This window comes from Cetorhinus maximus, chromosome 14, assembly GCF_964194155.1.
Source record: "Cetorhinus maximus chromosome 14, sCetMax3.hap1.1, whole genome shotgun sequence".
Classification (NCBI taxonomy): Eukaryota; Metazoa; Chordata; class Chondrichthyes; order Lamniformes; family Cetorhinidae; genus Cetorhinus; species Cetorhinus maximus.
The window spans coordinates 103,197,372-103,212,444 of record NC_135892.1 but is presented as its reverse complement, the minus strand read 5'-3'; the positions used below and the strand labels follow the sequence as shown (position 1 = coordinate 103,212,444).

General features: G+C 39.8%; 1 protein-coding gene across 1 annotated transcript in view; it reads left to right on the top strand.

Moving 5' to 3' along the window:
- The window catches only part of adss2 (adenylosuccinate synthase 2), an 87,906-nt gene that overhangs the window by 47,456 nt on the left and 25,377 nt on the right, over positions 1-15,073 (top strand). The window contains exons 4-6 of the mRNA XM_078557387.1: positions 8,191-8,241; positions 9,559-9,625; positions 10,960-11,067. Of these exons, the coding sequence (XP_078413513.1) occupies positions 8,191-8,241; positions 9,559-9,625; positions 10,960-11,067 (226 nt within the window). The remainder of the gene's footprint in view (positions 1-8,190; positions 8,242-9,558; positions 9,626-10,959; positions 11,068-15,073) is intronic.

Genomic DNA, 15,073 nt, shown 5'->3' with positions numbered 1-15,073 from the left:
ATTTAAAATGTTTACACGTGGATTAAAATACGATGGGGTAAAAGTAATTTAACGTTTCCCGTTGCTGAACTGTTAAAGGAAAAAATTGCAGTGAGACAGCAATTTCTGGATGTTAATGGCCAACTTCACACACTGTGAGTTCAAAGAACTGCCTGTAGCGTAAAATAATTCTCTTTGTATATTCATGTCCCTGATTCTGATGAGATCTAAACTGAGAATTTGCATTATTTATGTTCAGCATCATGTGTGAAGTTATTTGAAGGATTGTCACATCACGTCCTGTTGCTTATTATTAGACTGTGTGTTTTTAAAAGAAATCTTACTTGAAAGCGCCTCTGATCTAATTCTATTTTTATTGACTTCAAGTCTTCTGGTTTCTTGCTCTGCCTTAGTTCTTTATGCATTATTCAACTTGTTTAGAAATTAACTCAATTTGCTCATTGCTGTGAAGAACGCAGGGAACAGGATCAGTTTCCCAAGTAATCTTCAGTATGCTATATATAGTAGTTAAGAGGTGATTGTTAATTCTGGGCACATTGCTCCACACATGGCATGTACAAAGGCCTAGGTTTCAAACCATGGGAAACTTGGTCTAATTGTGGGATCTGTCATTTTGCCTTAAACTGGGAGAAATGCCAAACCAAAAGTGTCTCCCTTCTAGAGTGAAGAGGCACCCCTGTCAATTCCCTTCATTATTTTAATCACCATAAAAGAGCCAACCACTTAACCTCCTTACTTGCAGCCAGATTTACCCAGTCTGTCACCGTAGCTATGTCCCTATGTCCCAGGTATCGTCTAATTGGACCATTACTAGAGTCTTGGCAGGGCCACTACATTTATAGCTGCCTCAAGGTCAGATCAGCTAACTAACAGCGTAGACAGAGTTGAAAGACTGACAGAGGAATCTGGGGTCATCTTTAGTTCTGTACTAAGCAATCCACTTATCACCTAAGAAATGGAGTGAGCTGTAGAAATTTGCTAGAATTCCCTACATTTTCCATGCTTGCAGCACTTTATGCTGCACGTGCCAATTGAAGTGAGCAGTGTAATGGACTGAATTTTATATCATAGAAACATGAGTGACACAGCATAGAAAGAGACCATTCAGTCTATAATGCTTGTGCTGTCTCTTTGATACAGCCTGTCCATTTAGTTCCATTCCATTGCTCTTTCCCCACAGCCCTGTAATATTTTTTCCCCTTCAAGTATTTATTCAATTTGCTTTTCAAAGTTACCATTGAATCCGCTTCCACCTTTTCGGGCATTGGATCATAACAACCTCCTGTGTTTTTTTAAAATTATTCCTCCAGCTCCTTTGTTTACACCTCAAATCTTTGCCCCCTGATGGAAACAGTTTCTCCTATTTGACTGCATCATGATTTTGAACACCTCTATCAAAACTCTTAACTTTCTTTATTTTGACGAGAACCATGCCAACTCCTCCAGTGTCCCCACATAACTGGAGTCCCTCATCTATAGAACCATTCTAGTAAATCTCCTCTACTCCCTCAGTAAGGCCTTTACATGTGGTGCCCAGATTAAAATGCCATACTCCAGCGGAGGGCTAACCAGTGTTTCATAAGGTTTAACATAACCTCAATGCTTTTGTATTAAGGTTTAACATAACCTCAATGCTTTTGTATTAAGGTTTAACATAACCTCAATGCTTTTGTATTAAGGTTTAACATAACCTCAATGCTTTTGTATTAAGGTTTAACATAACCTCAATGCTTTTGTATTCTATTAATAAAGCCCAGGATCCCATATGTTTCCCTGAGAAGGTAGTGATGGGCTTTCTCCTTGAACTGCTCCAGTCACTATGGTAGTTGTGCCCCCATAGTGGTGTTTAGTAGGGAATTCTAGGATATTGACCCAGAAAACACTGAAGGAACAGTGATAGACCCCCCCACCCCCTTCCCCAAAGTAAGAGGTTGTGTGGTTTGGAGCACTTGATGATGATGATGGTGTTCCCATAACATTTCCACTTGTACGTTGACAATATCCAGCTTTAACTGCACCCCGCTTATTTCAACCCTATGTGTTGTCAGACTGCTTGTCTAAGGTCCAGCCCCAAATATGCTGTAATCTCCTTCAATTAAACACTGGGAAGACAAAAGCCGTTGTCTTTGACCTCTGCCACAAACTCAATTCCCTCGCTGCAGACTCCATAACTCTCCTTGGTCACTGCTGCTGTCCCAATTGACCTCAATCTGAGCTTCCAACCCCATTCCTTGTCTATCACAAAAACCACTTACTTCCACCTCCATAATATTGCCTGCCTCCACCCATCAGCTGCCGAAACCTTCATCTATGTTTTTGTTGCCTCCAGACTCGTGTATCCTGAAGAAGAGTCATACGGACTCAAAATGTTAACTCTGTCTTTCTCTCCACAGATGCTGTCAGACCTGCTGAGTTTTTCCAGCATTTTTTGTTTTTGTTTCGAGTACTCTAAAGTTCTTCTGGCCAGCATCCCATCTTCCACTCTCCATAAACATGAGCTTGTCAATAGTCACCCCATCCTAATATCTCCTCCTTTGTTGTCAATTTTTGCCCTAATTATTCTCCTGTGAACGTTTTTCTATGTTAAAGGTGTTATATAATGTTTCTTCATAGATGAAGACTTCTTGAGCAGCTGAGAGTGGAACCCATTAAGTAGTGTCTATCATGTCATTCAGAGTCATCTGAATTCTGTCCCTCCCTAATTATGGTGTTGATAAGCAGACAAGTGGTGTAGCAGTTTGTCAAATTACTGTTTAGTGTTTTTAGCTTGGCTTTTAAAACTAGGTTTTATATACAGCTTTCCAGACAACTTGTATGCAGAGTTGTGCAAACATAATTTGTATCAAGTGGGAAGAAGCCATACGCACAAAAAGGGGACTAAAACTAAAGCTTTACTGACCATGATGTCTATACGAGATGAGAGTTGTAACTGTTTGTTTAACTATTTCATTGTATAGGTTGATTAGGTGTGATATGATCCATTTTTACCTGATGGGTTCCAGATTCAATCCCTGGTCTTTGTTGAGTTTAACTGATCCTAACCAGAGAAACAGTATAGCGTATTACATTTAACCCCAGTGTGTCTATGTAGGGGAATAGAAAATGACCAAGAGTTGTTACTTGTGATTGTAATACAGTGAATCCTACTGATCCTGTTTAGCTCCTGCCTGTGCACCTTAACCCTTGACTCCAGGCTGCTCCAGGTAGCTTGCTTAAACTGAGTTTAATGTTGGAAAATCTCAGTGTCCTGCATGACCCTGAGCCGAGCATCATAGCCCATATTCTAAGCACCATCACGATTGCCCACCTCACTTCTCTGCCACTGAAACACATGATGGCTCCAAGCACTTTCCTTGATGACCTCCCAAGTTCTTCCTGTAATCATCTTCAATTTTTTCCAAACCCTGCGACTACATTCTGTCCTGCTCTCCAATCTTTAAAAACTCCATATATCCCAATACATAAATTTCAACATCTCTGTACTCGTCTGAAGATCCTCCACAGTCTAGCACTTCCCTACTTCTGTAGCCATATGTTCCTGCATTTTCCCTCTGCTGTTTAACTTTGTCGACTTTGGCATCGTCTTTGTTCCAGCTTCAGTTGACATCTTTGCCTCATGCTTTGGAAAGCTGTCCCTGACCTCATTTCCTTGTTACCAGGCACCCCCGCCCCCCTGCTTTTCCTTCAAAAGCTGCTTCAAAGCGGTGTTACTTCAGCAAATACAACTTTGGGAGAATCTTTTGTACAATAAATTTTTTGGTCAGTTCATCATCTATGGAAAAGTGCCAGTTTCCGCAAGAAATTAACTTGTACATGGGCATTACTTTAGGCTAGTGAATATTTTCTGTGCGTTTTTTCACAAATGACTATTTCTCCTCTCTCTTCCCATCTCGTGCAAGCTAAGTTACATATTTAAAACAAAGAACTGGTATTCTACTATCTCTTTAATGTATCACAGCTAAATAAAATGAGTTTGGGCCTTTTTAACTTATTTTTTATTGCATGGCATTCCACAGAATTAATGACACAATGTTTGACACTCAAAGTCAGTCACAATTATATGAAAATAAGCGTGAGGTCCACTCCTCTTGAGGTTAAGGCTATAGAATGCAGTAGAATTTGAGGGAACCTTAACTTTGCATCTAGCCTTTACAAACATACGAAATAGGAGCAGAAGTAGGCCACTCGGGCTCTTGAGCCTGCTCTGCCATTCAATAAGATCATGGCTGATCTGTTTTTTTTTGAGTTCCACATTCCCGTCTACCCCTCATAACGTTTGATCCCCTTGCCTAACAAGAATCTATTTACCTCTGCCTTAAAAATATTCTTCCACTGCCTTCTGAGGCAGAGTTCCAAAGTCACACAACCCTCTGAGAGAAAAAAATTCTCATCTTTGTCCTAAAAGGATGACCCCTAATTTTAAAATAGTGCCCCCTAGTTCTGGATTCACCCACAAGAGGAAACATCCTTTCCACGTCCACCTTGTCAAGACCATTCAGGATCTTACATACTTCAATCAAGTCACCCATCACTCTTCTAAACTCTAGTGGAAACAAGCCCAGCCTGTCCAACCTATGCTCATAAGACAAACCCGCTCATTCCAGGTATCAATCTAGTAAACCTCTTTTGAACTGCCTCCAACGCATCGACATCCTTCCTTAACTAAGGAGACCAAAACTGCACACAGTATTCGAGATGCGGTATCACCAATGCCCTGTATGACTGAAGCATAACATCCTTACTTTTATGTTCATTTCCGCTGGTAATAAAGCATAGCATTCCATTTGCCTTCTTGATTACGTGTTGTGCCTGCATACTAACTTTTTGTGATTCATGCATGAATCCCTTGATCCCTCTGCACCTTGGAATTCTGCAGTCATTCTCCATTTAAGTAATACTCTGCTTTTTTATTCTTCCTGCCAAAGCGAACAACTTCACATTTTCCCACATTATACTCCCATCTGCCAGATTTTTGCTTACTCACTCAACTTATTTATATCCATCTGCAAACTCCTTAAGTCATTGATGTAAATTATAAAAAGTTGAGGCCCCAGCAGGGACCCCTGTGGGACTGCCACTCGTCACATCCTGCCAATCAGAAAAAGACCCGTTTATGCATACTCTCTGCTTTCTGCCAGCCAGCCAATCTACTATCCATGCTAATATGTTACCCCCTACACTGAGCTTTTATTTTCCGCAATAACCTTTGATGTGGCACCTTATCAAATGCTTTCTGGAAATCCCAAGTACAGTACATCTACAGGCTCCCCCCTATCACCGCACATGTTACTCCCTCAAAGAACTCTTAATAAATTGGTAAAACATGATTTCTCTTTGTAAGATTTCTGGGTTCGGGACCACATACCTAAATAGGCAGTCAACTATTTGTATGTAATTTTAAGCTAGTTTATCGAGTTTATTAAGAAACAACAGTTTAGACATGATATATTAACTAATTAGACAGGGAAAAAAAGTATATGACCCGTAACAGCTTGTGATAACAGCATTTCGCTCTCTAGGCAAAGTGTTAGGAAACTCTTCTCTTGATCTCTCAATCTTCCTCCTCCTCCTCTGGTCCATCTTCCATCTAAAGAAGACAGATGCCCAATGAGCAGTGTCACCTCACAATCTCAGCCCACTACTACGAGTATGACACCAATCTAGATACCCTTTTTGACACTGGGTAAGCTACCAGCCCCCAGTCATCTAACTATTCTGTCCAATGGATGCAAGATAGGTACTCATAATGTCAGAATGGTTATCACACCCCCTGTGCCTCAGCCCGCTCGAGGTCAGTTTTTAGGTTTGCATCTTTCTGAGGGTCATATCTTGGTCCTTTCTAAACACTTGGGAGATAAGAGGATGCACAGGATGCCATTTAATGACTCTGAAAAAGGCAACCTGAACTAAATGACTCGCTGTTTCTGAAAACTGTTCAGAGGTCAAAGTGGTAAGAAAGAGAGGCAATCAATGTTGCTTAGAAAATCCTATAAAATGCAGAAGATACCCACTTATTAAAGACCCCAATTTCTTACACCTTTCATAAAACCTTGCTGACTCTTCCTGATTACCTTGAGTTTTTCTAAGTGCCCAGCTATACCCTCTTTAATGATCGACTCTAACATTTCTCCCATGACAGACGTCAAGCTAACTGGCCTATAGTTTCCTGTTTTCTGCCTCTCTCCCCTCTTGAATAGAGGGGTTATATTTGCTACTTTCCAGTCTGTTGGAACCTTTCTAGAATCTAGGGAATTTTGGAAAATTAACACCAACACATCTACTACCTCATTAGCCACCCCTTTTAAGACCCTAGGATGAAGTCTATCTGGATCCAGAGACTTGTTAGCCCAGAGCTCCATCAATTTGCTCAGTACCACTTCCCTAGTGATTGTAATTTCACCAAGTTCCTCTCTCCCCTCCACCTGTCGATTTACAGCTATTACTGGAATGTTTTTTGCATCCTCTATAGTGAAGACAGAAACAAAATATTTTGTTCATTCCATCTGCCATTTCCTTATTATATACTATTAACTCCCCACTGTCACTCTCTAAAGGACCAACACTCACTTTACCTACTCTTTCCCTGTTTAAATACCTGTAGAAACTCTTGCTATCTTTTTTCACATTCCTAGCTAGCTTCCTCTCATACTCTAATTTACCATATCTAGGAGTGCATTATGGTGCAAATAATAGAGATGGGGAAGGAAAGTTTCATTTCCCAGCTCTTGTCCCTTGCTTTGAAGGACACCACGACTGTGGGAATAGCACAGAAGAGATGTTTTCATTTCTTTTCAAGGCTCCTTTCAATCAAAGTTTAAGAGAAGTGTTTCAGATTATGTTGATGAGGTAAATCAATAAAGACTATTTCCACTGCTCGTTGAGTTGGTAACTAGGGGCTATATATGTATCGCTGAAAAAAGAGACTTGTCAAAGCTTTTCATCTTGCACTCATCAGGACACTTCGCAAAAATACCAATTTAAGGGGAAAACTACAATTTATACTGTTTGAGAAGAGTGCTGATTGGTAGGCAGATGAACTCTAATTGTTAGAGATGTTGCCATGGAGAATACACCAGTGATGGCGATTGATAGCTAACTGCTAACCATTGTTTGAAACTTAAACCAGGCAGCTTGACCCTGATTGGTCAAGGCATTGCCCTGAGGAATGAGTCAACAAATGGCTGTCATTTGTTTTGTTTAAGCTGAAACAGGCACAACGTGTGTACACGTTATTTCTGTCTGCAAAGCACAGGGCCCTGTGTATAAATATATGTAGCTTCAAGTCACGCAAATGTGCCAGACTATGAGCCGGACTGACGGTCTTGAATTGGTTGTCAGCGTAATTCTTAGCACACTGAGGATTATTTAGCAATGTTGTCCAATCATGGAATCACATCTAATGTTGGACACTGTGTTTTGAATTTTGCAAGCATGGGCTGGGTGGGTAGGGTCTGTTCCTAGCCCCTTGCGAACAGCGGCTGGGACATGCTGTTTGATATGATCCACTAGCCTTTGGTATGTACGGCCTACATACCTGGCATTCCTCTGGCGCTGAAATTCATATAGCATATTACTGCTGATAGGCAGAACGTCTTTTTGGCTTGATGGCAGCCAAGATGGAAGCAAAATTTGAGCAACAGATGAAGCTTGCTGTTTTAAAAAGTGGTATTTGCAACTAACAGGATGCTCCCGTCAAACCAGATTAAACACAATGGGTTGAATGGAACTCCTATGCTGTAAAAATTCTATGATAAACCAGAACCAAAGACGGTTCAATCTCAGATTGGCTCAGTTGATAGCAATCTCACATTTAGGTCAGAAAGTAGCAGACTCGAACCCCAGTGTAGGATGTGAGAACACATTGTAGTGTAGTACTGAGGAAATGCTGTCCTTCAGATTAATTTTCTTTAAACACCAGCTATCACTTGGCTGTTGAGATGGATGTTAAAGATTCCTTCAAAGAAAAGCAACGAGTTCTCTATGCCTTCTTCAATATTTCGCCTTCACCCAGAATCTCATTGGTGTTTGTGGACTTCAGTGAATTGGGGTAGTTGCCAAGTTTGACTAAAAGTCACTACATCCAAAAGTAATTTGTCACGTGAAGCACTTTCAGTAAGGTTCCATATCAATTCGGGTTTTTCTTCTTTGTGCCATTTTTATGAAATATAATAACTTTCTTTTCATCTTCAGGTCTTGTAGGTTGGGAGGATAGACTGATCATTTCAGACAGAGCTCATATTGGTAAGTTGATTCATGGCTATTAAAATGGCCACTTACAAAAACATCACTCCTCTTGTTTCGTATGCAGCCTATGTTACCTTGCTTTCCATTTAAATAAAACGTCATTTGTTCTTTAGGCACAGGTAATGATCATACACGGACGGCCGTTTTTCTGTCCGATGGGGGCTCTTCATTCCCAACTATGGTGGCATTTCTTGTAGTCCTTTCCCCCCTTCCCTCAATATTGTTTTTCTTTCCTTGCAAAAAGATCCACAGCTTATCACTTTGCTAGATCTGTTTTTATAGCCTCCAGTTAATTAAAGGCTGTAGTTGGAGAATTGACTGGATGCTCTACAGTAGCCCCTGCATTTGAATCCAGCCCAGGCTGATGATGAAAATAGTTTCCCCCTTGTATTGCAACGGTCCAGTTGTGAAAAGGATTACAACAGCTTCAGTCCAGGTCCTAATTGGGACAGGACACAAACTGTAAATGGTTCAGCAAAAGCAAAATACTGTGGATACTGAAAATCTGAAATAAGAACAGAAACTGCTAGAAATACCTCAGCAAGTCTAGTGGCAATGTGGAGTGAGAGAGATAGAGTTAACGTTTCAAGCCTGTGACCTTTCATCAGAACTGGGAGCAGAATAGTTTGAAAAGTTCAGCAGGCACATTGTGAGGCTGAAGTCATCTAGAATTCTATTACAAAGTACAATGTTATTTACTTTATATAAAGTTTATCAGTTGCATTATCATTGGATTTTTACTCTATTACATTTTAAATAAACATCATACTCTGGTTGGTGTGTTATACTCCTACTTAACTGTAGTTGCACAAAGTCTGGCCACAAGCTTGGATTGTAGTCATTCCGGAAATGACATGCTTTGATCAAAATTAGTACCCCTGTCTGAAAAATCTTGCAGAAGTCAGACAAGTTTATTTTGACAGAATTGCAAGTGACAGAGTGGTTGAAGTGAATTAGATGACTCCAGCCATAATTGTAAAAGATACAGCCAAACACATTGCACCGTGTTGATGAGCACCACAAACATAAATCATGCGAAAGATATGATAATAAAATTGGTGGAAGTTAACATTAAGTATTCCCATCTCTTAGAACTTGTTAGGGGTGTGTGCAGTAACAGTGTGCTGAAAGGTTGCTTGCAAGTAAAGGTTGTAACCTCCCATATTGTTATGGCTGGACACAGGATAGATGCTACCAGTTCAATATTGATGAGTTGTTGACGATAGTCAGGACAGCAAGACTTGGAATAATTTATGTACTACACCAATTAACTAAATGAGTGCAACAACATCAAATCTTTATCTTTGTTTTTAGTATTTGATTTTCACCAAGCCGCTGATGGCGCTCAGGAACAACAGAGGCAACAACAAGCAGGAAAAAAGTAAGGCTCCTACATGTTTCCAAGGAAATGTTTTTAGCACCTTTCTGAAGTGGAATTTGATAAATTGTAACATTCATATTAAATGTTAGGGATTTTTTTTTCTGTTTAAGATATTGAATCCTCTAGCACAAAAAGAAGCCATTTGGTCCCTTCTTACCTATGCTGGTACTTTTGAAATAACAGCGCTTATGTGTCATGGTCAAACCTAGTAATTAGTGTAAAACGTTATCAGCAGTTTTGTTGCAGTGCAACCTTGTATTATTCATTTCTTAATTACTTATGTAATGCAGGAAGATTTTTTTGACTCTTCAAGTGATAATTTCACCTTTTTTTTGAGCTGATGAGGCTTAAACTATGTTGAGTGACAACTGACTCCCTGAGAATGCATCTACAATCATAGCATTGTAGAACCTTACAGCACAGAAGGAACTATTTGATCCGTCATTTCTGTGCTGGCCATACAGTAGACCAAATTTAGTCTTTGGGGGTTAGAAGTTGGGGAATAATTAGCCCAGACATAAGTTTATTCCGATTTTAAAGTGTTACATTCTATTATTTTTCTGTAACTGAGATGGATTGTAGCTTGAAAATTACTTCGGCCATTTCCAGCATCAGCATAGACAGAAATTTATCATGGAAAAAGTTAAGATTAATTTGTGTAGGCATGCAAAAGCTTTTGGATCTTTTGTGCTTTTAGTCATGTTTACCTTTTTTAAACAAAATACTAAATTAGGGCATTTTAAATCTCTATTTCTATACCTAGTAGCACCTTTCACTGATGAGTAGTTATTTGGTTATGATTATGTAGATCTATCAACATTTGGACAGTTGAAACAAAGCCAGATGTGTTGCTTTGGAAGTGCTATTATATAGTGCTTTATGTTTAAAATGAGCCCTATTTCTCTTGTATTTAGCTAAATTTAGATCCTTTTCAGATTAACCAGACAATATCTGCTGTTCATGGCGTTGTTACAAATCAGCGTTGACTCTAGTTCCCTTAATCCCAAACAGCTTTTAATACTGACTACCTATCGACTAATACTAATTAGGACATAAAATGCAATTATGTTTCCCACTGTGTTTAAAATCATTGTTTTTACATTTATTAAACCACACCATGGCCCATTTTTGACTAACTCCTGTCCATTTTTACTGTTTGTTTTAATTTTAACCGTTTCAGTATACATTAAAGTGGTGGATGGATTTACCCAGAGAAATAAGTTTTGTTTCCATTACTTTACTGCCTAATTAGATATATTTATTGGACACAATTAGTGACAGCTTAATCAAATAAAATTTAGCTTATTTATTGATTGATTATTTGTTTTTAACAGCTTGGGCACCACAAAGAAGGGAATTGGACCAGTGTACTCTTCAAAAGCAGCTCGGAGTGGGCTCAGGATATGTGATCTTCTGACTGATTTTGATGTCTTTTCTGAAAGGTATTTGAATGTTCTAATGTTGCATGTGCTTGTTCCCCTAATTAGCTAGATTCCTGTTTGTTCATCCACTATTGAGCTGCTCATGACTGGTTAAAGTTGCTTTCTTCTGCTGGTCTGGTGTGGTTGTTCCGATTGCTCAAGCTGACCGTGGTGACAGCTTCCCCTCATCATCCATTATTACTGGTGTTTCCATGGTGCTGAAGTCTGGTATTTTTGCCTGTGTTACACACTTCCAACAGATAAACGATAAATAGCAACTAAAGAATTAAAGCAAATACAGCAGTTTAAAAAAAAAACTTATGTTCTTCTTTTGGCTTTACCATTTTATGAACAAACACACAGAAAAGTTAAAGTACACATGCCTATACCATGCAAGTATGACTACTGAGATCACATTGTGTCTGTGACTCTTTTTATTTAACTAATCTGTGCAATTAGCCTCATCTAAATTTCTAATTGCCATGTGACAAGTGGTTAATGCATTGGGTAGCACTGCTATACGTGTTGCCAGTAAGGGCAAAGCCTTTTCGTGAAAATATAGGCCCACAGCATTACAGACAAAATTGGCTTGATTTAAAATTAGCTGAACAGGAGAGGGGAGTTGATGGCTAACACTGTTTGTCCAAGGTTTACTCAGCTTTTAATGCTGCTATCAAGGTGACCATTGTAAGGGAGATTGATCATGTTGCCCACGGCGTATTCTCAGATTAGACTGATGAGTCAGGGGATGGCAGATTTCAATGTGAGTTTTGCGCCCTTCAACAATAAACTTGAAATGTGCACAAGGGACCAACTGACAAAGCTGTGAAAGGATTTGAGCGATTATTGATCATTACACATAATGTTATGCTCCTAACAACAAGGCTAATCTTGATGCACATGAAAATGTTTGCTTATCAGTCAAAACAAATTAATTTAAACTTGTATGACTTTGTTATGGGCATTCCCAAAATTTCAGAGAAAGCTGAAGATACCTTCAGGTCCCAAAGGTATGAAACTCCTAAAACTGAATATAAAGGGAACTAACAAGTTGCCTAAAACTTTGCGGCTTATAGAAAAAGAATTGCCTTTAAAACACTTCTGATAATTTGCTATTTATTTTAATTTTTTACCTAATGTTGTTGTTAAACCTTGATTAATCACTTATTTATCATTGAACAATTGGTAAGAGCACCCTCTATTCAGTACTGATCACTTCACCTATGTCTGGATGACAGTAAGGCTGAACATGTTCAGCTGCTCTCTGATCTTTCCACCAACACGGACATCGTTTTTTTGGTCATTTGGCAGCACAATTGATAACTGCAAGATGCCCAGTAGTCGTATTTCAATTTTCCTATGATTGAATCTTTTTTTTTCAGCACTTGTATAACACATGTCCTTGAATAAAATGTTTTGTTTTTGGGGAAACAAATCTATGAACAGAATTAACTGATGTAAAATAGTGTAACCCACTGTGTCCCACACGTACTACCGTATTTGAATCTGCAATATTTCTTAAACACCAAAATACCAATCAGATTAGTTATTCATCTCAGTAGTGTGATGACGTTGTCATTAGACAGTTGCCATGTTTATCTGCTTTACTTTCAGTGATTCAAAATTGTATGTGAGGTGTAGTAGGACATCTTAATGTAATAAGTTGCTATACAAGTACAAATACAATTTTATTAACTTACTTTTCCTCTCAAGTTCCCCTGCAGTATATTTCCTTGTGTGTACAAGTATTGTTTCTATATTTGACAGAAGATGCAAATAATTGAATACAGAATAAATTACTGCAATTCCTGCTTTTAAATTTGTGTATTGAACTATCTGAAAACATCAAATTTCAAAGATACCCACTTAAGACTTCATTTAGGAATGAATCTCTGATGTGATGCTATTGTGACATTCATTTAAGAAGAGTGCCTTTGCATTTAATTGCTCGTGTCTACTCTTACCCATCCAGAGCATCTCCAGCAATGTGTCTCCTTCCCACTCTTGCACTGTCACCTCAGAGGTCCATCCCATGTCACCCTCTCATCCTCATCTATGATGTACCTTGTGTGAGAATGAGTGTTTTTTTTTAATATTTTGGAATATATTGTACTATTCTATAAAGAAGGCTGGGTGCCTGTGTGTGTGTGATTTAATTAAGCTGGGAAGAATTTGATAGAAGCCAGATTGTCTGGGGGTTTGGAAACATGAAAAGGATAGAGGTGTTAAGTTGAGATACAAGTAAATAGGTTAGATCTAAAATTTGTATTTTTTAGATAAGTTGAGAGGTTGTTTCAATATCGATGGGGTACATCTTGCAGGAGTTCATAGGTAACCAGGTAGTGGGAATATGATATTTTAGTGACTTGAAAGCAAAGACAAGATGGAAACATGAAATATCTTTTATTTGGAAGGGCTGAGTTTCAAAAAGGTGTGTGAGAGCAATGGAATCAGGATGAAAGGGGGAAAAGGCATATTAGAGTAAACTGCGGATAGCTGTTGGGCTGGAGATAGCTGGAGCTGTTTGAGCTGTTGAGATAGCTGGAGTGCTGGGCTGGAGGAGGATGTAGTTTGAATTACCCATCCAGTCAAGCCAGAAAAGTCTTGGGCTGCAGCAAGCAGTTTTATTCTGAAGTGGATTCCACCGCAGAGTGGAAGAGGATAAAGGTCATGTGGTGCACCTTTATTGAAGCTGCAGCAGTTTGCCTTATGTAGTATTACTGGATTTCATATTTAAGCATCTATAAGGGAGTGTGGCCTGGAAAATGGTTACTTGTGGGTTTGACCAAGTAGAGTGTTTTGGGGGGAATGTTTTGTAAGACTAACCTTAATTGTGTAACTGTAAACTTGTGTGCTTAAGTTTTCTTTTATTTGTTAATAAAACTTGTAATTTAAAAAAAAAAATCAAAAGTGTTACTGGACCTCTTACTTTGAGATCGGTACATCGTCTTGCCAGCTTCAGAATACAACAAAAAGGTTGTGGCTCGTAAGCCAAGTTTCCCTCTGGGATTTGGTTGGCACAGCAATTAATACTGGCTGTGGTCATAACACTTGGTAACATCATGACTCTGACCTTATGCATCCATCCTCACCATTGTTCCTTGTAAATTGCATGCACATGCAGCAACACAAAAACGCAGGCTGCTCACAAGTTGTCCTCTCAGGTACCATGGGCAGGATGTTACCGTCGGCAAGCGGGGGTGGGGCCTGCTCGCCGACGCTTAAAATGACGCGCGGTGAGGTCAGGCGGAACACCCGACGTCACCTCGCCCCATTTAAATTTTCAGGAAGGCAGGGGCGCAACAAAATCAGCTGCGCACCTGCCGACCTGCCAATGGCCAATTGAGGCCATTGACAGATCAATTAAAGTAATTAGTGGACCTGCCCGTCCAACCTTAAGGTTGGCGGGCAGGCCAGGAGCCCCGGCGGGAAGTAGAAAAAACATGAAACCTCATCCACAGGCGGGATGAGGTTTCATGTAGGGTTTTAAAATTTTTAATAAAGCTTTTTTGGAAATTATGGACATGTGACAATGTCACATGAGTTGGGACATGAGGGGACATGTAAGGGAATTTCTTTTTTCTATTAATATATTTGAAAGTAGAGGCAATCTCCCTGAAGCTGCACTTAGCCTCAGGGAGATGAGTGCGCTCTTTCGTGTGCATGCGCGAAAGAGCGCACTCTTGATTTTAGGTATTCCCCCCCCACCTGCACAGGGAGCGCATAACGCTTCCCTGCGGATGTCACGCTGGGCGGGCCTTGATTGGCCCGCCCATGTAAAATGGCACCGCGCCATTTTACGCGGGGGCAGGGGATGAATTCTGCCCCATGTCTCCGTGGCCATGCAAAAAATCTTGAAGTTACCACACACTGAAAGGAACAGGCCACGCATAACAAAAGGATTTAGAGGGGACATCGCCAGTGGCAGTGCATGGGTAAGGAGCAATGTTGGAAATCTGAAATAAAAACAGGAAACGCTGGGAATATTCAGCAGGCCAGGTAGCATCTATGGAGGGAGAATGGTGGG